The 26,555-nt window shown below is 44.0% G+C and overlaps 2 protein-coding genes across 6 annotated transcripts in view; one reads left to right on the top strand and one right to left on the bottom strand.

The window, feature by feature from the left end:
* Positions 1-26,555, bottom strand: part of CTPS2 (CTP synthase 2) — a 94,620-nt gene that overhangs the window by 18,452 nt on the left and 49,613 nt on the right. For all 5 annotated transcript variants that reach the window (XR_014141388.1, XM_081809123.1, XM_081809120.1 and 2 more), the window contains exons 14-15: positions 14,168-14,264; positions 422-477 (exon numbers count right to left, since the gene is read on the bottom strand). Coding sequence is in view for 4 of the 5 variants with exons in the window: in XM_081809123.1 (XP_081665249.1) it covers positions 422-477; positions 14,168-14,264 (153 nt within the window). In the remaining variant the exon portion in view is untranslated. The remainder of the gene's footprint in view (positions 1-421; positions 478-14,167; positions 14,265-26,555) is intronic.
* S100G (S100 calcium binding protein G) overlaps positions 23,559-26,555 on the top strand; it is a 7,218-nt gene continuing 4,221 nt past the window's right edge. Inside the window, exons 1-2 of the mRNA XM_081809290.1 lie at positions 23,559-23,631; positions 24,029-24,172. Coding sequence (XP_081665416.1) covers positions 23,563-23,631; positions 24,029-24,172 — 213 coding nt within the window. The 5' untranslated portion in view covers positions 23,559-23,562. The remainder of the gene's footprint in view (positions 23,632-24,028; positions 24,173-26,555) is intronic.

The raw sequence follows: 26,555 nt of genomic DNA, 5'->3' as shown, positions 1-26,555 counted from the left end.
TAGACTTCCGAAGAGGTTCCCAAATGAAGAATCCGCTATGTGATAGCCAGAGATGCCTCCCTATCCCGAGAGGCATATGGTTCAGAAGATGTAAGTTCTCTTTTCCCAAACCTGCCAAAATAAAGGGCAGGGGGTTAAGGATAAGGATGATGCCCTTATCTTGGTCTAGGAGACAACAGTTAGGGTAACCTAGAACCCTGATGTGTCCTATGTGCAGATATGTAAGATTTTGCCTTTGAAAAGCCAAGAAGGGAAGAGTGTCCCCGTCCCAACTGCCCTCCTCTGGTAAATTTGGCATGACTCCCCTGAGCCCGATGGATAGCACCGAGCTGGACACCTTTTCCAGAGGTCCGCCTGTAATCACTGGAATTCTTCGAACTAAGCATCTACATTCCACAGTAATTCAGTGTGTAGGCCATACCTCATACCGATGTCTGTGTCTTTCTTCTATAAAAGGGACATCACCATAAAGTTTCCCTGTAAAGATACAAGAGTGAAATTAATATCAAAGTAATCAGCTTTGGAACCACATCCAGAGCATATGTGTGGAGGATGTCTCTTTGACCTCTAGCCATATATCGGAGGCCTAAAAATTACCTGGACTCCAGATAGTCATCTAGATTTTCTTCTCTTCCAGTACAGAACAGCAATAGCTTTTGGAAACCCTGAAGCAATTCTCAAGTAAGCCATCAGCACTGCATAAAGGGAAGCCCTCTGTTATACAAGTCCACCATGAAGTCCAACAGATGGGCTGTCCTTTTCCACACCTGCCTGCACTAAGTACTGAGAGGCGGAGTAACATCTGAGCACCGTGGCTCCTGTGCAGACTCCTAACAGGGCTCATTTTACAAAAGAAGAAAATGAAACCGAAAAAATGGAAATGAAACTGAAGGACTTGCCCAAAGCCCCGCCCACTGGCAGCACAGTCCGATCTTGAGCCCAGGACCCCTCACACCTGGTCCGCACTTGTTCCACCACACCAGCTGCCTCTGTGTACTGGCCAAATTGGTTTACACCCTGCCTTAAAAATATGCCTGTCCTTTGACTCTAAAAATTTGGCCTCTAAGAATTTACCCCTGAAAATAGAAACGAAGACAGAGAGTTCACCACGAAGATGTGCACTGCTTCGTTCTTTAACAGCGAACAACTGGAAACAAGCTGAGCACCAGGCGCAGAGGAGTGCTGGATTAAATGAGAGCACATCTATACCAACAGCTCTTAACCAGGAGTGCGTGGCTGGCGGTCATGTGTCGCTAAAGTGTGCCCATGTCGCCATGGGTGCCGCAGTCCGGAGCAGTACGTTGGGCATGACCTATTAGGCAACGGGCACGGTGATCGGGGGGGGGGTCCAGTGACTGCGGTGTCACATGGATGGCAATGGCATCCATCACCAGACCCCTCTCAAGAAGAGCCCCCCCCATCATGTGGAGCAGCAGGATGAACTAGCACCAAGTGGGTGATAGCCCTGGAGCAATGGGAGGGGACCAACCACCCTTCCCTCAGCGCCAGCCCTTATGACGCAGGCCCCTGGCACACAGCCAAGGGAGGAGAAGACCTGCCACCAGCGCTGGAACACATCGCCCAACTCCAACAGAATCGGGAGCAGGGCTCAGTTCCACAGGCAGGGGATTGTCAGACTCTCTGAGACGCCATAAGGCTGCGGAGCAGAGAACCAAGAGAGACCAAATGCCTCGTGTCTTCTCTCAGCTTTTGACTTGGATAAAGAAAGCACAAATCGGTTGCATTCTCCTATGACTCAGTATGATCATCTATCACGACTGAACTTCTATTTTGCAATTTTGTCCATGTAGACCCAGCTCCCTGGGGGTGATGTTAGTCATAGTGAATATTTACCACAGGCGTTCTAGAAAAATTGGAAATCGTGGGGACAGGGAGCTACTTTGAGAGAACTCCAACGTGCCACCAAGAATGCAGTCATTCAAGACAGAGCCTTTGTACTCAAGCTATTGGTTCATAAAAATGAAAGGAAAAATGGAAACTAATAGCACAATGATGAACCAGCTGGAAAAAATAGAAGCATATGTGTCATTGTGAAGTTACAAGAAAAATCATTTGAAAGCTCTGGACCTAACTTGGAGAGGATCCTGATTCCCTTAGGACCTCTGACTTTGTGATTGATCTTTTCTTCCTATGGTCCAAAATTTCTTCTCTGCTTTCTCCATTACAACAGATGACTTTGAAATCCAATAATAGAGCCAAAATACTAACAGATGGTGAAGAAAATGGCAAACATCTCCGAATTAGGATATAAGGAATTATATCTTCAAGTCATCAGGACTAGCAGGATATAGCGTGACCTTTTGAAGCTGGATGGCCTGCGCATACTGCCTGGCTTAAGGCAAATTTTGTGTTTGCGAAGATATTGCAAATGTGACAGGAAGACAGGGCTGTGTAATGACTCTGGAACCAGGCCACCTGGCTCTAAATTGCACTACACCATTGAATGGATGTGTGGCTTGGGCAAATTATTTCACCCCTCTGCCTCACTTCTTCATCTGTAAAATGGGGATTGTGATAGTCCTATTTCATAGGGTTGTTGTGAGGATTAAACAAAGCGCTTGGAACCGTAAGTAAACCATGTGACTGCTAGTGTTATCTCTAGACTATGAAATCCAAGTAGAAAGAATGGAAGCCAGAACCTGAGCTCTATAAGATGATGGACAAGATAAGGACCCATCCCCTCAATTCCTGCAACCAGTCAACTGGTGTCTAGCACAGAAGCAGGTACTTAATAAATATTTGTTTAGGGGCGCCTGGGTGGCTCAGTTGGTTAAGCGTCTGCCTTCGGTTCAGGTCATGATCCCAGGGTCCTGGGATTGAGCCCTGTGTTGGGCTCCCTGCTCCGTGGGGAGCCTGCTTCTCCCTCTCCCTCTGCTGCTCCCCCTGCTTGTGCTCTCTTGCTCTCTGTCAAATAAATAAATAAAATCTTTAAATAAATAAATAAATAACTATTTGTTTAATATATGGCTCATTCTCTCTCTCTATATATACATATATGGTATATAATGAAACATTTTCAGGACTTTGGAAATATTGTTTCATGCAGTCAAATTCTTCCCTGATCACTTACAAATCTGTCAAGAATGAATTTATAAAACTAATGCATTGCCCTATCCATGAAAAAAATTAAAATTTCCTTTATAACTGTATGTTGAGAGTCAACTCAGAATGTTACCTGTCCAATTCTATTGGAAAAAAAAAACCAACAAAATAAAACCAAGACTGCTCATTCCGGGGCCTTGGCCCCAGGGATTCTGATTTGGTTACTCTCAGGAGAGGTCCTGGGCATGTGGGTTTTTACAAAGCACCACGAGCGACTCCAGGTGCATTCCGGATTAGGCACCGCTGATCCATACTGTCGCTGAAAGTGCTGTAGGAGGACAATCAATGACCATCAGTGACAAGGCAAGCCACTAGCTGCCGCTGACTGCAGAGTGTATCTGGGTGTGGAGTGAAAAGACTGAGGGGTAGATACACCATGTTGTGAGGAGCAGTTCTCTGGATGGATTTATCAAGCACTCGTGCCCTGCGATGATCTTAGGCACAGAGGGAAATCCTCAACAAAGCGACACAGTCTTCTTTTCTATCCTAGTCTTTCTGGAGGCAAAATCAAATGCAACAGAGATTAACTGCACATAAGCTTCATGTTCCCTTAAGAAGCAAGTGGGGGGGAGGCGGTGTCTGGGTGGCTCAGTCGGCTAAGCGTCTGCCTTGGGCTCGGGTCGGGTCCTGATCTGGGGGTCCTGGGATGGGGCTCCCCAGCATCCAGCTCCCTGCTCAGTTGGGAGTCTGCTTCTCCCTCTCCTTCTGGCCCTCCCCCTGCTTGTGTGCACGCACACACACTCTCCCTCGCTCTCTTTTTGAACTGTACACTTAAAAATGGTTAAGACGGGGGATGCCTGGGTGGCTCAGTCGGTTAAGCATCTGCCTTCAGCCCAGGTCAGGATCCCAGGGTCCTGCTATTGAGTCCCACCCTGGGGTCCTTGCTCGGCAGGGAGCCTGCTTCTCCCTCTCCCTCTGCTTGTGCTCTCTCTGTGACAAATAAATAAATAAAATCTTTTTTAAAAAATGGTTAAGATGATAAATTTGATGTTACGTGTATTCTACCACAATTAAAATTTGAAAAAGTAAAAGGCTATACAGCCCCATTCTTGCCCCCACCGCTCGCTCTTCCCCTAACTTACCCTTTATCCAAACCTCCCATCCCCATCCTTTGCAACTTGGCTTTTGTTCCTGTTATTTTACTGAACTGCTCTCAGAAAAAAATGCAGCAGATGTGTCTTCAGCTGGGACATGAGTAACTCCCCCCTTCCCCATCTGTGACCTTTACTCCTTCCCCATTTACTAGCTCTTCATCCTCAACTGGGGACACCTGCCCAGAACCGTACCCTCCCTTCTTCCCCCACTTTCACTCCTGAAAGCCATCCCCCCTGTGCTCTTGACCCCCATTCTGTATCTTCTGAACCTTATCTTCCACCTGGTCTCCACATTTCCTATTTCCAGGGGGCTAGAAGAAATCACCCATGGCATGTCCAAAAGGTAAAATCATTACCTGATGGGCTTTGTCACCTCTTCCCTCTAGGCAGAACTGCCTTGCCTTTGCCCAAACATCTTTTTTTTTTTTAATAAATATTTTTATTTATTTATTTGAGAGAGAGAATGAGAGAGAGAGAGAGCATGAGAGGGGGGAGGGTCAGAGGGAGAAGCAGACTCCCTACCGAGCAGGGAGCCCGACGCGGGACTTGATCCTGGGACTCCAGGATCATGACCTGAGCCAAAGGCAGTCGCTTAACCAACTGAGCCACCCAGGCATCCCTGCCCAAACATCTTTTAACTGCTGTACCAATGTCTCAATTTGACTCACTTTTAAGACTGCCCGGAACCGTGCCCTGGGCTAATTAGGCACTACAGGGGCTAGAGTTCGCTGTGTATGTGCAAGGGGCTGCTGGTGTTTGTCTACTTCAGAGATCCCAAGAGGCTGCCCAGGGTATAGAATATTTGGTGTATTTGGCTTGCATGGTGTTGGCAAACACACAGTGTTTTAAAAATGAATAAGTTGCCAACATTTAGAAACCAGGAGATTTCTCATAAAACTTCAGATTTCCAGATTCTCTTGAAAATTTAGAAGACTGGCAACAGTGAATCCACAGTTCTTCATGCAACTATCAGTTTGAGCGGTTACTCCTTTGAGGGGTCAAGTGCTTGTCACTTTGCCCCAGTCCCCACCACTCCCTACCACCTCTCCAACGCTTGGAGAGCGTTGAGCTTAAGCTGTGGCATTTCTTACACCTGGCTGTTGGACTGGTTTGCATTCCAGCCCAGTCCTACCGGCCCAGCTGCTCAGTCCTTTGTTGATTCAGTGCCTGTGTCCCTCCTCAAGCCAAGCATGTGGTTTCAGACTGGCTTTCAGAAGCCAGAGGTGGGGGTCTTCACTTTCTGCACTCCCTGCTCTTCTCCCACAAGACACCCCCCCAGAGACCTGTGGAACCCTGTCTTGGGGGCTCTCAGCACAAGGCAGCTTTCAGTTCTGTGAGCTGTTTCGGTCTTTCTATTCCCTCTTTAATTAAGGTCCAGCTATTTGATATAGTGAGATGGTCAAGAGTTCAGGCTCAGAAATCAGCTGAGTGACTTTCTAACAGATGACTTAAGCTGGCTAAGATGCCCTTCTGTCTCGTGCAAAATCCGACCGGGTCCTGGGGTGTTTAAAGGAATAACCGAAACGATGCAGAGAACGTCCTCATTACTGATGCTTAGAAAGTGCGCAAGCGGGGCCAGCCACTATCTTTCTCCTTCTTTATTTATTACTTTTGGATTTTGGTATACCGTTTCTTCAGTTTTTATAAAACATCTCATTTCTTTTAAGCATCTAAACTCCTCCTCTTTCTCTAATTTTATTTTTCGTGATCTGCTTTTATCTCAATTTGCTAGTATAAAAATGCTCATTTTCTATTTTTAAAATGTGAATCCTTGCCTTTAACTCCACATTACAGCGTTACATGTTTTTTCATTGCTTGTATCTCTTTCCCCCCACCCCGACTTAGTATTCTTATCCCATTTTTAACATCTCTTTTCTTAGACTTTTTTGTATGCTTCTGCTAGTCCATATTAGCAGGTAGGGAGCAAGGAGACTAGAACAGAGGGACTGGAGAGAACGTGTAAGGCAAGGAGGATGCCTGCTCCCCTTCTCCTCAGGCTCACCCCCTTCTCCCCTCCCCCTGTCCTAGCAGACCCCATTCTTTTTTTAGTATATTCTTTTTTTTTTTAATTTTTTTATTTGAGTACAGCTGACATACAATGTTACATTCATTTCAGGTGTACAACACAGCGATTCGATATCTCTGTATGTTACGCTGTGCTCACCACACGTGTAGCTACCGTCTGCCACCAGACCTTTTATTCCCGTACTTATTTATTCCATAACTGGAAGCCTGTATCTCCCACTTCCCTTCACCCGTTTTGCCCATCACCACCCCCGCCCCCGGCAACCATCAGTTTGTTCTCTGTATTTATCTATATAATTCTGCTTTTCATTTATTTATTCATTTGTTTTTTTAGATTCCACATTATGAGTGAAATCATATGGTATTTGTCTTTTTCAGTCTGACTTACATCACTTAGCATAATACCCTCTAGGTCCATCCATGTTATTGCAAATAGTAAGATCTCGTCCTTTTTTGTGGCTGAGTAACATTCCTGTGTGTGTTTGTGTGTGTGTGTGTGTGTGTGTGTGTGTGTGCGCGCGCGCGCGCGCGTACCACAGCTTCTTTAAGCATTCAGCTATCGATGGACACTTAGGTTGCTTCCATAGCTTGGCTGCCATAAACATAGGGGTGCATATATATTTTTTTAATTAGTGTTTTATTTTTCTTTGGGTAAATTCCCAGTAGTGGAATTACTGAATCACATGGTATTTTTTTTTTTTAAAGATTTTATTTATTTATTTGACAGAGAGATAGAGAGAACAAGTAGGCAGAGAGGCAGGCAGAGGGAGAGGGAGAAGCAGGCTCCCCGCCGAGCGGGGAGCCCGATGCGGGGCTCAATCCCACGACCCTGGGATCATGACCTGAGCCGAAGGCAGACGCTTAACCAACTGAGCCACCCAGGCGCCCCTGAATCACATGGTATTTTAATACTAGGTCATACCCAGAGCTTTGAGAGACTCACAGGTCTCATTGTATTGGAATATACCCTTCACATTAACGATCCTAACAGCCACACTCGAACACTGCTTTTTCTGTGCCAGGCACTGAAGGACTCACATGTATAACTGATTTAACGCTCACAAGAACCCCATGAGGCAGGAGGCATTCTGATGTCCGTTTTCCAGATGCAGAAACCTCAGTGTCGTGCGTTAAGTAGCTACGCGGCGAGGGACTGAGAGCTGGGACTGGAGGGGGTCTCCAATGAATGGGGCAGTGAGACTGGGCTGTTAGCCACTCCACTAGTTCCCACGGGGGAGATGCTCGGCACAGGGCCGGTTCAGTAAGGGACATGCCTCCTGTTGTCATGATTAAAGGAGCTAAGTCATGTCCCAGACCTGTAAGCCCCCATATCCACAAATACACCCTAGAGAAGGGTTTCCCCAGCAAAAGACAAGAAGGAGCAGGGCAGAGAGCTACCTTGCAGCGTGGCCCATCAGCAGGGAGGCCGGGAGGCTGGCCAGCGGGCACACTCCGCTCAGGAGGCCCACCGCGCTCCCTTCCCGTAGGTCTCGGCACGACAAATTCACTGTGGCACGGACTTTCGGCGTCCCTAAATCCCTGGTGGCCTCTTTTAAACTGTTTTGTAAATCACCTCATTAACCGAGCCAAGGCTTTTTGTACGGCATGATTATTTTCTTAAACTTCCTAACAATCTAATCACACCAAGAACTAGAAGCTGTTTTTCTCTACCCATGCCCTGATAAAATATAAGAAAGCAAGAGCAATTTTTCTAGCCAGTGAAAATTGGTTCCACCATATCCCCTTTTCCTTCAGTCCCTTCAAATTCGAGATTGACCAATCTGCATTTCCAACGCCATGAATTTAACCCAGATCTTAACACTGGGACTCACTCCATACCTCCCTAATTGGCCTGCTGCCTGTTCTCTCAGAATAAAACCCTTTTTCTCTTACAGTAAGGCAGAACCAGGTGTTTTAGCCAAGTCCTCCCCCTTATTATGAGGAAATGCAGAGAAGATCCCAAAAAGGAATTAAGTCTTCTCCTAAAGCATTCAACTTCCATTTGCCATGGCCTCCTCCAGCCTAGATTCTGGCACACTCCCTGCAGCATCATCCTGAGGAGCTCTCCCCAGCCTCCATTGCCAGCTGACATTTGTCCCCTTGCTGTCTGCCCTGAGGATAGGGGTCATCTTCTCAGAACTCTGATGGGAAGTCACCAGGGCCTGGTCTCCAGCTGCATACACTGCACTGAAGAGGGCTTCTAATTCCTTCCAAAATGTTATGGCACGTTCTCCACTGGACTGGACACCCCTAGAGGGCAAAATGGCACCCACTCACTTTTAACAATCCCGCGGCCCAGCGCTATGCTCATGGGGTGGCCCTTTCCCTCCTCTGCCCAACTCCCACACCCCCTACCCCTACCCCAAGCACTCAGGTCTGCTCTGCACCTTTCCACCCCAGCAGGATTCCTGTTTCTAAAGGCAAGGGCTCCCTAACCATTTGGGTGTTGGTTTAGAGGACAGAGTTTCTCAAATGCATATCAAATATGGGATTGCTTTAAATTGAGTTGACTCTAGCATTCCTACCAGTGCATATACACACCAGATTGAGCAGCATTAAAACATGCTACCTGCATGGTCCAAAAGCATATTCTTTCTGGTCGGTGGTGGTTAGGTTGGAAAACCACACTCAGCACAGACAAAGACATGTTTCCTTTCCTGGATCTCTCAGCAACATATCTGGGACCTGACCAAAAAAGTTAAACCTGAGGACTGTAATATTTTGGAAACAATAACCATCAGACAAGTTATCAGCCATCCCCGTAATGAGCTCTGAACCTTGTCTGAATTGCTTTGTACTTTACTACGTTCCCATGTCTCACACTCAGTGGAGAGCCACAAGCACACAGATAAAGTTTATTTTTGGAGTCTCAAAACCCTCTCATAACAAAGCTCCCTGGTGCTTTCCCTGGCTCCTCTCTCACCTGAGCCTGACCCACTCCATCTCTAAACATACCTCTTTCTAGATTTCTCACTCTTCAAAGCACCCCGTTTAATACTTACCTGCTCTGCACCATTTCTCCCTGCTCTTCAGATGTCATCTAATGAGTTAATCAACCAAGTAATGGTCTCACTATGAGACAAGTCCTGCCATCTATGTATCCAGATAAAATGTTGTTTTGGAAAATTGAGGTGTAATTTACATGCAATGAAATATACATATCTGAAGGGTAGAGCTGTTGAAGGAGTTTAACAATAGTAAAATGCCTGTTTTAAGAGTTGCACTTTGGAGAGTGATTATAACAGTGGGCTGTGGAACCAGGGCCATCTGTTGGAGTAGAAGACTAGAAACTATGCAAGAAGAGTGGTCCCGGCCTGTTCTGACCACCCACTGACCATGAGCCACTTCCCCTCTGTGCCCATTTCCTTGCTGAAAAATATTGATTGGGTCAAATGGTTTCCGAAAGCCCTCTTGACCTTATTCTGACACTAAATAGGCTATTTTGGCAGGCAAGTGGACAAGCTGGGAGATGTCCTTGAACGCTCCCCAGGAGGGTAACAGCCTCACTGCCTGGGCCTTACCCTTCATTCAGCCTGTGCTTCTTTTGTGTAGACCAGGGTTTGGCAAGCCATGGAAACTCTGAGGCAAAACAGGATTCCCCTGTTTTTGTTCAGCCCTTGAACTTAGAATGATTTTTACATTTTCAAATGGTTGAAAAAAAATCAAAAGAAGAATAATATTTCATGACGCCCAAAAATTACATGAAATTCACATTTCAGGGGCGCCTGGGTGGCTCAGTCGTTAAGCGTCTGCCTTCGGCTCAGGTCATGATCCCAGGGTCCTGGGATCGAGCCCCGCGTGGGGCTCCCTCCACAGCGGGGAGCCTGTTTCTCCCTCTCCCACTCCCCCTGCTTGTGTTCCCTCTCTCGCTGTGTCTCTCTCTGTCAAATAAATAACTAAAATCTTTAAAAAAAAAAAAAAAAAAAGAAATTCACATTTCAGTGTCCATAAATAAAGGAACATAAATTGGAACGTAGCCACGCTCGTTCACTTACATATTTGCCTACAGCTGTTGCATCAAAGACCATGTGGCCCCCAAAGCTGAAAATATGTACTATCTGGGCTTTTACAGAAAACGTTTATCAACCCCTGGTTTAGGCCATTTAGGTTATAGACTCTGGGCTGGTAGATCTCTCCCTTCACATGTTTAAGTGTTAGTAGGAACATGGGCAGTATATACACAAGTAAACCAACATTTTGGGGTGGGGGGGAAACTTCCACTTTGTGGTAATGAAAAGAAATGCAAAATAGAGTACTCTAATAGAGGCCCTTTTTGTTTTTGCAAGGAGAGCAAAAAGAAAAATAATAAAAATACTAGCAAAAAGACTAGAGAAAGCAAGAACAGTACAGTGTAGTTAACATCACTATGAACTGGTTCACCTCTTCCTTCAAACAATCTGGCAGAATTATCAGTAATAAAAGCGTTCATACCCTTTGACCTAATAGTCTGACTCCTGGAAATCTATCCTAAGAAAACAATCAAAAGAATATAAACAGTATGTCAAGATGTTTGTATCAGCATTTTTCTAACAAAATGTTGGAAACAACTTGCAGTGTTTAGCAATAAGAAATGAATCAGGGGGCGTCTGGATGGCTCAGTCGTTAAGCGTCTGCCTTAGGCTCTGGTCATGGTCCCAGGGTCCTGGGATGGAGCCCCACATCGGGCTCCCTGCTTGGCGGAAAGCCTGCTTCTCCCTCTCCCACTCCCCCTGCCTGTGTTCCTGCTCTCACTATCTCTCTCTCTGTCAAATAAATAAAATCTTTAAAAAAAAAAAAAAGAAAGAAATCAGTAGATTATGGTTCCTTAATTCAATGAAATATTATATGTCCAAGTAATAAACACAAAGACTAGGTACATAAAACATTATTCTACAACAAAAGGCTATATAAAAACTAAGCATGATAGATAAAGTTTCGAAAACATCATGAATGTGTAATTAATACTAAGGTCAAGTGTTACAGAAAAAATATCTTATTTGTGAAGACCTGTGAACCAGCTTTGACAATTCCCCACACACTGCCCTTAGTCCTTTAAAAAGAAAAAGCCTTTGTAGGCGAGGACAGCACATACATCCAGAATGCAGGACAGGAGTGAGCCTCTGGGAACATGTTTCTTACAAACAGAGCAAATGATGATTAGTACTTTGGTCCAACTCAATTTATACCTGTAATCTCCACTTTAGAAAACTCAAGTTCAACTCATCTCATTGCATACGTGTATGTCAATGATGCCTCAGTAAAGTGGTTGAAAACGAAGAAAAAAGAAAAAACAAATACCTAGTTTTCATGAACCTTAAGGAATGAACAGGTGACTAAGAAAAAAAGAGGAATTTGTTCCTGATGAATATAAAAATTAGAATTACTTTAGTAATCCAGCCATTGTGTCTACCAACATCTTTAGGCTTTGGTCCTATTTCAAAGTATTCTCTTTTACTAAAAAAAAAAAACAAAACCCTTTACTTTTCTGTTTTTCCATTTAATCCAGAGCATTGCCATCACCGGCCCATAAATCAAATTTAAATAAAGAATGAATAGCATCAAATGCTGTCCATCCAAACTATACATTATTTTCAGAAGCTATGTAGGCAAATGTATTTTGTTCCTAGCACCTTGCAGAAATGTGAATGGGGAAAAAAAAAAAGCCTACAAAAGAAATATACCGACTAGGGGAAGAAACCCACAAAATACTATGGTGCTATTTGTTTTTCTATTTCTATGACACTCAGTAGAGCCATGCACAGTGGTCATATTCTTATCTCTTATCTCCAACACAACCCTTTTGGAGAACGGTGGAAGATCTGGCGCAAATGGGAGGGCAAAACCTTATGCCTCCTGGGAATCGTAGGTTCATATACGCACATGATTTTGCAAACTAGGAGGCACAGTTTAAATTTAAGGCAGGCTGGGAAATAACCCAAATGTCCATCAAGTGATGAACGCATAAACAAAATGTAGTCTAACCATACAGTGAACTATTATTCAGCCACGAAAAGGAATGTGCATATACCTTGAAACACGATGTTAAAGAAGCCAAACACAAAATATAGCATACGGCTCCATTTATATGAAATGTTCAAAACAGACAAATTGGTAGAGACAGTAGATTAATGGTTGCTGAGAACTGGTTGGGGGGGGCAGTGATAGCTAAAGGAAACAGGGATTCTTTTTGAAGTGACAAAAATGTTCAAAAAGTGACTGTGGTGATAGTTGCACAACTCTGGATCCAATAAAAAACAGTGAAGGGCGCCTGGGTGGCTCAGTCGTTAAGCGTCTGCCTTCGGCTCAGGTCATGATCCCAGGGTCCTGGGATCGAGCCCCGCATCAGGCTCCCTGCTCCACGGGAAGCCTGCTTCTCCCTCTCCCACTCCCCCTGCTTGTGTTCCCTCTCTTGCTGTCTCTCTCTGTCAAAAAATAAAATCTTTAAGAAAAAAAACAGTGAATTGTATACTTCTAACAGATGAATTGTATGGTATATAAATTATATCACAATAAAGCTATTTAACAATTTTTTTCAAAGCAGGCCAAAGATATTAATTAAGCAACAAGCTCTTAGTGTGTTTAAGATTCATAAAAATCATCGACATTACTTTTATGTCTACTGTAAAGAAAAACAAACCCTAAATCAGTCTTATTTCTATCAAGACAGACGCAAATTTTCAATATTTTGAACACTATGCTCTTTTATAAAAGCTTAGTTCGATGAGCACCGAACCCTTTACAGAAGATACAATTTTAAAACATTACATTTCTCACTAACCATTTTTTGTCTCTTAGGCAACTATTTGAACCAAGTTTCAAAGGATTTGAAAACATCGGAAAGCTGCAGAATCACTGCTAATATCCAAGAAGAGAAAAAAATTCTTCTATTCTGAACGAAAAAAAGTCACTTAGAGAGCAATGGTTTCTTATCCAGAGAAAGTAGAGAAATGTGTGTACCTTGAAACTTTTCCTTTTTAAATTTCATTCTTACTAGGAAGCTTTATATTCTTTAGAAGCTGTTTCTCACCCATAAAGGAGAAACCCATACTCCTGGTCTTATTCTTCTTCAAGAAGGCATTTTTCTAAGATATGCTTATAATTTCACGGGAATGATGCTGGATACCCAAGAAACCTGGGTTCCCTTTCTCTCCTTCCAGCTTTTCGGCACCTCGCACGTTCCCTTTCATCACACTCTTTGCACCTGCTTTGAGGCCAGCAGGGCTAACAGCTGTCCCGGGCATGGCTGGATGTGCAGCATCTAGCACAGTGCCTATGGCTCAGAGTAGGCACTCAAAATATATTAAATTGAATTCAGGGCTTTGCGGGTTTTCTCACTTTAAGTTAGTCTCATATAAAATGTTCATCTATGAAAGAAAAGTGCCACAAAAATTCGAATAACCTTATCGGGAGTAGAAGATGGGCAAATAGCAGACGGCAAGCCACATCATATTTTGCTCTCCCTATGCCCAAGCTACTGGGGGAGCAGAGAAATCTACTTCTCAGACATAACGGCTCTCCTCCTCCACGAAGTTCGTAAATTAGTGGCTAAAACCAGTCAGACATGAAACAATTAAACAGGGAGCTGGTTTCAGTGTAGTGGAGAGAATGGTGGATTGGAGAGAACTTGCTCCCAGGGGCAAGGTCATCTCCAGGAGCGGCAGCAAATCACAAAGGAGCTCCCCGGGCAGCGTGTCGTGGACATCGAATGAGAAGGGGCATTCACAGTTTCCCAACCCTGCCAGGGAGAGGAATCCAGAAGCAGGAGGACTAGCAAGGGCTTGGGGGGAGGGGGGCGGCGGGGAATGCAGGTGGGAGGAAGAGGTGCAGCAGCAGGGGCTCCTGGAAGGGGAAGCTGGCGAGGTGGAAGGGGTAGGGTTAGCCTCGGGCTGTGCAGAGCCATGCTAACCACACCCACTGTCATAAAACCAATGATCGGAGAAACTTACTTAATATTGAATTTTCCGTTTTGAAAACAGTTCTTCGGATTCCCAGCCTCATCGTTCCTCCCAAATTGCCAGGATTGTGTTCGGGCATATCAATCACCTTAGAGAACAAAACAAGTCTGGTTTTGCCATCTCATACAAATGTCATTTCCCACATTTCAAGCTTTATTTTTTTTTTTTTTTAAGATTTTATTTATTTATTTGACAGAGAGAGCACACAAGCACAGAGCAGGCAGAGGGAGAGGGAGAGGGAGAAGCAGACTCCCCACTGAGCAGGGAGCCCCATGCGCGTTCGATCCCAGGACCCAGACCCTGGGATCATGACCGGAGCTGAAGGCAGACGCCCAACCGACTGAGCCACCCAGGCATCCCCAAGCTTTACTTTTAGAGTAATGATCATTGGGGTAAGGATGTTCCCTAAACAGTAAAATCTGATCGTTCCTTCCAATTTTCTTATTCAAATACAGCCATGCTTTACACAGCCCTCACGGTATGCTCTCTTTTCGTCTCTGCTTCTCATCTTTCATTCAAATCACTTGTAAAAAATTTATCAAGAGCCTCTTTATGACCTTCCTCCTGTCATTACTCAAGCTGTCAGTTCCAGGCAATGTTCACACTTCAAGTTCCGGCCTTCTGGGACCTCTCACTTTGCTATTCACATCCCTCCCCAACTGCCCACTTCACTCCCTAAAGATTTTCCATAAGCAAATCTGCCAATCCTTGTGGAAAAGTACACCAAAGATACTTTTTTGTAGAAAACCTTAGAAGGATTCCTTTAAACAAAAAGGGAGGTAATGTCATCCATTCTAGCACATTCTGTATGTCGTAAACTTAAGGGCCACCCTGGATCTCTCCCTCTTCTTCATCCCTCATCTCCAATGTGTCCAGTCCTATCAATTCACCCCCTCCAGACTTGCGGCATCCGTCCATGGCTCCAACCACCACCCAAACCACAGCCCCTCACCCGGGCTATATAGCCAGAGCTTTCCAAACGGCTGCCCCGCGTTCACGTGGCCCCAGTCTACCCTGCACACTGCAGGCAAAGTAGCTGTATTTCCCCAGCTTGAAATCTTTGACTGAGTGGTATCAGCCCAGCCTAGTCCTCCAGCCTCACGTCCCATGACCGTCCCCTGAGTTCTGGTCAGTGTGGCCTTTCTTCCGTTCCTCCAATGCATCTTCTTTCCTCCCCACACGGGACTTTGCACATGCTGTTTCCTCTACCCAGAGCATCTCCCATTCCCCTACCTTCTTTTCCTAAATTAAACCAGCCTCAACCTTGGGATCTTAGCTCAACAATCAATATGAACTCCTATGGGGAGCGGATACTCCCAGGCGCCATAGCCTAGTCAGGACCCTCTATCCCTACCCTCCCTGCCACTGTGCTTCCCTCAGTTCATGTCTGTAGAGCGCTTTGTGTGTCAGACTGTAATCCTTGAGAGCTGTTTTTCCTTACATGGCATTCCCATCCCCTTGCATCTATGGAACTGGCCCAGGGTGTACACTGAATGAATCCATGACAGAAGTAAGGAATGAACTCAGACCAAATAATTTCAGATTTATCTTTATGATTACTTCACAGAAATTCAGAAACATGTGATTTTTTTTTTTTTAAGATTTCATTTATTTGACAGAGAGAGATACAGCGAGAGAAGGAACACAAGCAGGGGGAGTGGGAGAGGGAGAAGCAGGCTTCCCGCAGAGCAGGGAGCCCGATGCGGGGCTCGATTCCAGGATCCTGGGATCACGACCTGAGCCAAAGGCAGACGCTTAACGACTGAGCCACCCAGGCGCCCCAAGAAACATGTGATTTTTATGAAAAGCCCATTCTCATAAGTCATTGCTCTGTTTTCCAACCTCCAGTCGCTATGATCTCATGGTTTTGTTTCATCTATTGTTTTTTTTAAGCTGTTAGACCATAGGTAGGCAAGGTAACCTGCTCTAATGGAACTGCTCAGGTTTCCCTCTCATAAAACCTTTCGTTCAGTTTCTTCCCCCATATCTTAACTGCCACGTATTACTCTATAGGAAGCCTGGACAACTGGAACTTCCTGAGGTCAAAATTTTCCCAGAACTTGTATGATCTTATCAGCGCCCCAGAACTTTCCGAGCCGTCTGAACCCTGTGTCCCAAGTACACTCTAAGAGTCACTGAGGGGAAGGGGTGGAGAAAAAGTTTGATTACTCCCCTTGTTGGATGGAGTGCTCAGTTCTGAAGTGCTCTTGGCCTTGGCATCTATTTGCTATCTTCTTTGGTTGGCTAATTATGGCTAGATTAAGTATTACTAGAGTGAGGTGAGAGAGGGCATTAGCTTCTAGTTCTCAAAGCTGAGCTGCTTATAAATGCCCAGCCCCTTATGCATTTTCTAGGAAAGGGCAGATAAGACTGCACTACCCACCACAACCTCAATTTTCGCTTAAGTTTAAGACAATCTGAACCATGTAGGAAGAGCACAGTGATAAACTCCCCCCTGGCTTCTTAGAAGTTCTGTGATTGTTCAATCCATCCTTACTTTCTGCGTTGGGTTCTTCTGCCCAGGAAGAGTCTCTGAACGTAGTTTGTGCAGTTATTGGCGTGCTTGGTGTTTAAGAAATGTTCTGCTATGAACCACTAAGAAAACTCAAATGACCTACCTGAGGACAGGAAACCTGCCTTACCACTCACTTGAGATGAACTTGACAAACACAAGACTACTACATATTTCCAAAAGAAAAATGCAGTGGGCACAGGGGTGGCCTGAGGGCATTAAGTACTCCTCTAACATAAATGGAAATCTGGAAATCTCTGAGAGAGCAAGATGAGAATATTACTTAAACACATGGAGGTAGGGGGCACCTGGCTGGCTCAGTCAGTAGAACATGTGACTCTTGATCTTGGGGTGGTGAGTTTGAGCCCCATGTTGGGGGCAGAGTTTACATGCATACATAAAAATAAAAAAAGGTGGAGGTAAATATCAGGAGAAACAGCTAGAAGACTTGAGGGTGGCAGAGAGGGTGTGAGGATTACTAAATATTTTCATTATAGGCCTTTTGGAACATGTTGGCTTTGTAAGCTTTGTACATAGTATTATGTTAATGAGAATACAAATTTAAAGCCCAAACAGTGAAATAACTTATTTCGACCTTCCACTAGGCTATTAGTTCACATTATCCCTGCTGTTTTCAGAAGCAATAACTATAACCTTCTCCTGAAATGATAACACAGAATGAAATCCCAAGGAATGGTAGCCACAGTGATCCTCTGATTAAAACGTGTTAGCACAGAAACCAGTGGAGAAGGCAAAGAAAATGCTAAAGAGAAGATGAGGGAGCAGAGGCAAGTGGCTTTCTGATGCAGAGTGATGCCCCAGACGTCAGTGAAAGGCCAAAAGCAGAGTGAGAACTGGCAGGAGACTTGCTGTTCTCTCTGGTCTGGCTCAGGAGGTCTCGTCTGGGGATGCTCATCAGACCCTCAGACAAAGGACCCCCAGACCATGCACAAGCTGGTGCAATCCAAACACACTGGAAGGGGAAGGTTGCGGAAGGTAGAGAACACAGTGCATTTCTGCCGGGCCCAACCAGCTGCAGTACGACCGACTGCTTCTCAGGTTATAAGCAACCTGATTCAGCAACAAAATTAAGGAAAACATCTTTGTGCCTGGTATTCCTTCCACGATAAGCCTGAGAGACGTCAGTTTCAAAACATATCCTTTATCATTACTGGGGTAGTTAAAAAAAAAAACACGCAGGGCACCTGGGTGGCTCAGTCAGTTAAGCGTTTGCCTTCGGCTCAGGTCATGATCCCGGGGTCCTGGGATGGAGCCCTAAGGTGGGCTTCATGCTCAGTGGGGAGTCTGCTTCTCCCTCTTTCTCCCTCTGCCCCTCCCCACCCCTGTTTATTCTCTCTCTCAAATAAATAAATTAAATTAAAAAAAAAAACGCAAATGTGCTTTAGTTTTAATCCCGACATTTCCAAAATACCCTAGATTTGCGTGTAGGAGGAAAATGCCTCTTCCATTGCAAAAGGATTGCCTTGGCCTGCTCTGACTTTGCCTAAGCACTGCCTGTTGTTTGATCCCGACCACAGATCTGTCCTTTCTTGGAACAGAGCCAGCCATACAGCATAAGAAAAATAAAAAAGGATCAATAAGTAACGAATGTTGGTGGTGATAAAGCTTTAGATGTAAAAGTACCACATAAGGATAAATACAGCACTAATTAACCTTTACTGAAGTTTCTGCAGCCCACGATAAAAGTGTAATGGGTTCAAGCCTGGGTTCATGCGTTGCACATGCCTTAACAACAAAGTCTAGGGAAGTTAGGTTCTCTTATCAAAGATGAAATTCCAGTGTGTGAGGTAAGTCAGCTTCCCTCCCACCAAGGGGTGTTCATAAAGTATGAACTCATTCTGTGTTACACCGCTAGCTCTAGTAGCCTCCATCACTACCGATCAACTCGACACTCTTCCGCATGTGGCACTCAGGTTCCACACCTCATTCAGGAACCCAGTCTGGCTATGCTCTCCTCACGTGTTCTAACCTGTGGTTTCCACCTTGGCCAGACAGGTCCATTGCTGATGCCTCCTCTGCTCCCCCCGCCCGCCCCCCCGCCGCCAGCCCCTCTACATATATATCGCCTCTTCACTACTTTTCCTAAAATGTCTTCTCCCCACCATTCCACATGGGCCCATGTTTTCGGGACACCCTCTTGTTCTCCTTAACTGACCCATAATTAACACCGTGTTAGCATGCTCACCTTACCAAATAAATCACCTATATGCTGTGAATTCATCTTGAACTAGTCCTTGTGGTAGGCTGAATAATGACCCCACAAAGAGATCCACGCCCTAGTCCCCGGAACCTGTGAAGAGGTTACCTTACATGGCAAAAGAGACTTTGCAGACATGAGTAAATTAAGGCTCTGGAGACGGGAAGGCTATCCTGGGTTATCTGGGTGGGCCCAATGTAACTACACAGTCTTTATTTTAAATTTTTTTTAAGATTGATTTATTTATTTGAGAGAGAGAGAGAGAGAGTGTGGGGAGGAGCAGAGGGAGAGTGAGAGAGAGAATCTCACGCAGACTCCACACTGAGCGCAAAGCCCGATGAGGGGCTCTATCTCACAACCCTGAGATCATGACCTGAGCTGAAATCAAGAGTTGGACGCTTAACCGACTAAACCACCCAGACGCCCTTTTAACCATAGGGTCTTTATAAGACAGAGGCAGGAGAGTCTGAATCAGAGAAGGAGACAGATGACAAAGTGGTGGTCAGAGAGAAAAGAAAGAGAGAGATTGGAAGGTGCTACCTTGCTGGCTTTGAAAATGGAGGAAGGGGCCTTAAGCAGGCAGCCTCCAGAAGCTGGAAAAGGCAAAGAAACAGATTCTCCCCTAAAGCTTCCAGAAGCAATGGTAGCCCTGCCTACCCACTTTACACTTCTGAGTTCCAGGACTGTAAGAAAAAAAAAATTGTGTTGTTTTAAGCCACTAAGTTTGTGGTAATTTGTTACAGAAGGCACAGGAAACTAATGTAGTCCTTCATCGTATACAACCTTAACCCCCTCCATCATTTCCTTTACATGCCTCCTCTCATTGCCTAAAGGGGGGTGCTCCTCAAGCACAAGGACTGGGTCTTCTTCTCTGTCTCCATCAGAGTTCAACACAATGTCAGGTTCCAATCAAGTGCTCCATAATTAAATCTCCCTGGATTTTTATCAGAAACGAACAGAGCGGACTAAGGGACTGGTGGACAGCCGAGGAGCAATGGATGGGGTCTTTGAGATGCTGCGGATTGTCCTGAGCTACAGGCGGATCCTTTCAGCATCGAGGGAGGCGGGGAGGAAGAGTGCCGTGCATGGGTCCCGCTGAGCTTCTCACCTGATACAGGACTGTTACTTCCCTGTCTGTCTCCCCAGCCTGTCTCATCACCAGCAGCAGGATGATGGAATCCACAATGGTGAAGGCACTGAGCACGCCCATAAATACGTATGTATTTTCCAATCTTTTCAACTCATTTTCCACCAGTAAAAGAAGGCCTACGTTACTTCCGTCAGAAAAAGAACATTCTTATGCCTTCAGGTGTGAATGTAATGCATAAATCCTACCTCTGGGCCTCACTCTAACCTTGAGCAGCCCTCCTCACAGAAGCCCTCCTCCTGAGAGGGGCAGGCAGCATGGTGGCTGAGGGAGCAGCCTGGGCCTGGACCAGAATCCCAGCTCTAGCACTGCCCAGAGCTGTGACCTTGAGCTGGTCTTTGAACGTCTCTGTAGACTGGGGATAACAGCAGTATCCACTCCACAGAGGGTACTGTGGCCAAGGGTGGCACTCAGCCACGGGAAGAGCCAGCCCTCGATCAGAAGAAGGTGAAGTCGGTGGTAGGGCACAGAGTAGGCAGGCAAGGGGAAGCTGTCACACAGCATTTAGGGATAGCTGTGCCTTAGTGATCAGGCTCTTTTCTGAACCTCAGGATCAAAGACAACACGAACCCAGGATAGCACTGCCTGCCCACTTCGTTTTGCAGGGACTGACACTGACCCCCTTCCAAAGGTACTTTTCAAGGCACTGCCCGCTGTAGACTTCGAATCGAATAACACAGCCATGGAACCCTGTGGTATCGGAGCTTTGCAAATAAGTTACTCTCGGCTTCCCTAAGAAAAACTTAAGTCTGTCCAAAGATCAAGCAATTGAATGGTGAGGTGATAAATAACCTTTGCCTCTCCATTTTTCCATGACCAATCTTATGCCTGTCATTTTCCCCCTTCTCTAGTTTCAAAATGCACTCTTTTGAACACACCCTGTGTTTATCGCCTGTCTCCATATATTTTTAGTTAATGTTTCATGAGAATATCTATTGGTGGATTTCGTGGTTCCCACTGCACCTTTATCCTCACACTTAAGCCCATAGGTAAAGAGAAACATAAGAGATGAGAGATGTGCCTGGCACAGGAGAGCAAGGGAACATTTAAAACCCATGGGTCGTTTTTCAAGCTCTGTCAGTGTTTACTACAAGCCTAAGTTCTGACAACAAATAGCATTGGACCTCTTTTATTTTTTATTTTTTTAAAAGATTTTATTTTTAAGCAATCTCTACACCCAACAGGGTGTGTAGACAACTACAACCCCGAGATGAAAAGTTGCTTGCTCTACCAACTGAGCCAGCCAGGTGCCCCAGCACTGGGCCTCTTTTAATCAGAGGTCCTCCCCTGAAACTAAAGACGTGTAGCCTGAAAGACTGTTAACCAAAACTGTCCCAAATGTTTCTCTTAGACTTAATATCATACACACACACACACACACCCATATATACAATATATGCCATGTGTTATACATAACATATATCTGTCCTATAATATACAGTTATTAAAATTATACAGTTATACATTATATAGTTATTAAAACCATTTCTTCAATATAGACTCAAGAAATACAACAACTGCCATGTTGAGTTTAGCTCACAGGTGGTAATTCGAGAGAACAGATGACTTAAGATGCTATTTCCACACTTGGAGAGATGTGAATTTGGCCTGTGATAATGGCGCTGTGGTTGTATAGAAGAATGTCGTTGTCCTTAGGAGATAAGATGCTAAGGTATTAAGGGGGAAAATCAGTTGGCAACTGATTCATAAATGAATCTGGGCAAAAGGTAGGTTTGTATTCACCGACTATGGCAACTTTTCTGTAGATTGGAAAAATTTTTTAAAGGTTTTGGAAGAAAAAGGTATTTTTTGCTACAATGGTTCAACAAAAGCTAACTTCCTCCCAAGTAAAACAGAGCATAAGTATAAAAACACCAGAAATTCTCTAAAATCTTGATTAAAATGCATTGCCAAAATCAGAATCTTTTTGCATAAAATCTTACAACTAAACCCAAAATGCTTATCTTTACTCCAAGAAGTGAGTTCCTATATATTCAACATTGGTGAATACCAAAGTCAAAGAATCTGTAATAAAAGCAAGAATAACATATACAAGGACAGTGAAGGCACATGGAATGATAAATGCTCAGGATGGGTGGGAAGTTTTTTTTGGGGGGGGTGGGTAGTTTTTAAGAAACTATAAGATTTCACATTTGTTCTCCGAGGTAAATAAGGCCCTAGAAGTTTAGAACTAAAAACTGTCAGAGAAAAATACAGTTCAATAGTACAACGCTCAATTTATACACGATATAATGAAGGGTCAGACAAAATTATACAAGTGTGGAAGCGTGCAAGTATTTAAAAGCTGATAAGACCTCTTAAAGTCAATCTGGAAACCTTTATTGTGAGTTAGATCAGTATCAGATTAATGTCCTCTGGAAATGTCCTTGTTCTTTCATGGAACTCTTTCCAATAGAAATAAATTTAGTCTTCAACTTTAAATCCTGGCAGTTGCACAAGTTTGAAGTATTTCCAATTGAATAAAAGTAAGTCAAGTGTTTTCGCAAGTTTTTAGAATGATTAACAAAATATATTTGGGAGGCGCCTGGGTGGCTCAGTCTTTAAGCATCTGCCTTTGGCTCAGGTCCTGATCCCACGGTCCTGGGATCAAGCCCCACATCGGGCTCCCTGCTTGACGGGGGGGCCTGCTTCTCCCTCTCCCACTCCTCCTGCTTGTGTTCCCTCTCTCGCTGTGTCTCTCTCTGTCAAATAAATAAAATCTTAAAATATATATATATATATATGTATATTCATTTATGTATATATATATATATATTTGGGGGGATGTTGTACACCTGAAAATATAAAATTGTGTGTCAACTATACTTCAATAAAAAAAAATTATATATACATGTATGTGGTAAGGAAAGGGGTAATGAGAAATAAAAAAGCAGATATGGGAGCAACAAATAATGAAAAAGTTGAAAAATTACCATGCTAGTTGGTAATCTTGCTTTGCTAAATAAAATCACAAATTATTATGTATCTTCTCCCCACTCCTTAAGCCTACTTCTCAATGATACTTCTGTTCATTCATTCATTCAATTATTCAAATATTTAAGCACCTAATCTGTACAAAACATCAGAGGGACTTCAACGGCCATACTGCAATTTCTTAAACTCTAGAGGATTGACCATCCATTATAGCATTTTTTTTTTTCTGGATGTGAAGAAAGTTATTGTTTCAAGCCTAAATATGCAATTAAACTGAAAAATATCCCAACCCTCCATAGTTAAGCTTTCTGAAATGCGAGCAGTGAGCAAATATCATAATGCCACATTGGAGGGAAAATATAATGTAAGGGGGAAAAAAAAATCCAAGTTTACTCTTGGGACTCTGAACCATTAAGCAACTGTTGAGGTGGCCGTTTATTGGCTCTTGCCCTTAATTATGAGGTTCATGCAGTCTTAAGCTTGGGTTTCAAAAACCATTAATAATTACCCTTAAATGGCAAACAAAAGGAAAATTTTATAATCAGGGTGGTGTGTCTGTGAAGACTATAAAAGTCATGATCCTGCTCAACTCTTCACACTCCTACTTTTTGATTCCTCTAGCTGTCTTGCTGCTGGGCAACCAGGTAAATGTGATTTTAGTACAATCTGGTGCTTCTTCTGCTTCCTTCCAGAATGGTATGAAAGATAGTGGTCAGGAGAAAAAGTGGGTTGGTGCCATCTAAAGATATTTCCAGTAATTTAGAAGCTAAAAGCTGTGGTCAGCTTTCTTGGAGACCACAGCCTACAGAGCACAGACCAGGTGCATAAAAAGTGGAGAATGTCACGATTACTAATAAAAGGGTTTGGCTCCAGGGACCATATCCTCACAGATGGACTCTAAGAACAGACATTTAACATACTAAGATGATTATTTTTACTACACCAAGGAAAGAGCCCAAAGGCACTGAACTGCTGGCAAAATCATCAATATAAAACTCCGCTTCAGCTTTTTGGTGAGTTCATTTCTTTTCCAATTGACAGGCCACCACGATGAGCATAAAAAAGTCTCCCGAAGAACTGAAGAGCATTTTTGAAAAATACGCAGCCAAAGAAGGTGATCCAGACCAGCTTTCGAAGGAGGAGCTGAAGCTATTGATTCAGGCGGAATTCCCCAGTTTACTGAAAGTGAGTGCACCACCGCAGAGCCCATGAACGGGGCCTCCGAGGGTGAGGAGGGAGGGGTGGGAAGAGGAGAGGATGCAGGGGAGGCGGAGGAATGCAGTACTAATCGGGGCTCCTTCTGGGGCAGAGCACACAGCAGCCAAGGTGCGGGCATCCCTTGACTAAGGGCCCTTGAACGTGTGTTTTCTTCCCTGGTGGCAGGCCACATCTCAGATGGCAAGCACCTAGAAAACAGGGGCCAAGCCTTCTGTGCCCCACAGCCTGGGCACAGAACTCTCCATGACCAGCCAGAGTAAAAGGAAGCAATGATTGCACTTTCAATGAAGCTAGGCCTAGAAGACCCATAGGTCACTAAGCCAACATGCTAAGTCCTTCGGCCTGGATTCAGCACCTCTGGGCCAGGCTTTTAGGAAAACAAAGAGGTGTGCAAAATAATATTAGCTGACCTTGGACATGCTTCATCGTTATAGGTAGGATCTGTCAAGACCAAGTCAAGAAGACTTACTAGGCAATCTGTAGAGAAAACCCACTTTGCACTGACAAATTGCCATCTGGTGACATCCATTGATATTTCAAAAGCATTTAAATTTGTGTTAATTTGTGTTAAGCACCTAAATCTGTGTTAATGAGGCAGCCAGGCATTTCTAAACAACTCCAGGAAGGGATTAAATCTCTTTAGCCAGACAGTTTCTCTTCAAAACCATCCCAGAGTTGTCCAAATCAAAGTGCATCTTGAGGGCGCCTGGGTGGCTCAGTCGTTAAGGTCTGCCTTTGGCTCAAGTCATGATCCCAGGGTCCTGGGATCGAGTCCCACATCGGGCTCCCTGCTTGGCAGGAAGCCTGCTTCTCCCTCTCCCACTCCCCCTGCTTGTGTTCCTGCTCTCGCTATCTCTCTCTCTGTCAAATAAATAAATAAAATCTTTAAAAAAAAAAAACAAAGTGCATCTTGAGGCAATCATGGGAAAGAGAGGCAGGCTGATCTCCTTGCTCCAATACACTTTCTCTACTTCACAACTAAAAGCCATTTTCAAAATGGAAGCGACTGTGCAACCCTTTCATCCGACTTGGTCACTATTTAGCTGTAACTTCAGAAGAAAGCATTGGCTTCCCAGATTTTAACCAGAAATGTCCCTTCTGCCAGTATGACACATGAGGAGGTTTCTGGTTATAGCTGTTGAGGTTTCTGGTTTTAGTACTAAAAAGAAAAAGTGGCCGAATTCAATGATATAATCCAATCTCTCCTCATTTGCTTACAGTTAAAATATAAAATAACTTTTAAAAACAGTTAGAGGTGCTAGCAGAAAAGGAGACTTAAAAAAAAAAAACCTTTCCTGATTTTTATTTTATTTACTTACTTTTAAGTAAGCCCTACGTCCAACATGGGACTTGAACTCATGACCCTGAGATCGAGAGTCATGTGCTCTACCAAATAAGCCAGCCAGGCGCCCCAGAAAAAGAGACTTTTTAATTAAAAATTAAGACAAAGTTTTCTGAGAAAGATTAAATTCTAAAAAACACTCTGAGATTTTTTCAAAAGGAAGAAAAATAATAATAGGAAGGAATAATCATAATAAAAGAAAGAAAAATAATAATCTGACAGGAAAGCCTAGGCAGTCTACTCAAACAAGTTGTTTTAAAAGGTAAGACTGGGGAATTGTTCTATATTTTCCTATGGTTTAGGTATTTCCTACAAAAAGCAGGTATGATGACTTATAATTTGAATAAAGGTAGGAATACTGGTGGTAAGTTTTGAAAAAATCTACTTACCATATCATGTACCGGATTATACTTTCTTAAGGATTACTAAGGTTTTCCAAGCTATACTCTTCCCATCATCGCCTTGTATGGCTGAGAATCTCATAAACGCTTCAGGGAAAGTGTTTGATATTTTTACAACAAATGCTGAGTAACTAACTTAGTTTTGTCTTCTGATCACAGCAATGTATCAAATGTCTTTAGAGGAACCTTAAGGGTTAAAACATATCTTGATGTAGAGATCAGTTGTACAATGTCAACATACTTAACAGTACTGAACTCTACACTTAAAAATAGTTAAGATGGTAAATGTTACCACAATTTTTTTTTAAATGTTGAAGCTGACTTATAAACTAAACCATTATTTCAGTGAGTTTCCTAGGTACTATTTTGCCACAGATAACCTCCTACCTGAAAGGCAGAGCTGTAACGGCTTTAAGATTTGAGTCTTAGGGCGCCTGGGTGGCTCAGTTGGTTAAGCGACTGCCTTCGGCTCAGGTCATGATCCTGGAGTCCCGGGATCGAGTCCCGCATCGGGCTCCCTGCTCGGCAGGGAGCCTGCTTCTCCCTCTGACCCTATCCCCTCTCATGCTGTTTCTCGCTCTCTCTCTCAAATAAATAAATAAATAAA

Source organism: Leptonychotes weddellii, chromosome X (assembly GCF_054177405.1).
Source record: "Leptonychotes weddellii isolate Sample4059 chromosome X, ASM5417740v2, whole genome shotgun sequence".
In the NCBI taxonomy this organism is placed as follows: domain Eukaryota; kingdom Metazoa; phylum Chordata; class Mammalia; order Carnivora; family Phocidae; genus Leptonychotes; species Leptonychotes weddellii.
The sequence above is the reverse complement of the archived record's forward strand: the minus strand, read 5'-3'. Positions and strand labels throughout refer to the sequence as shown.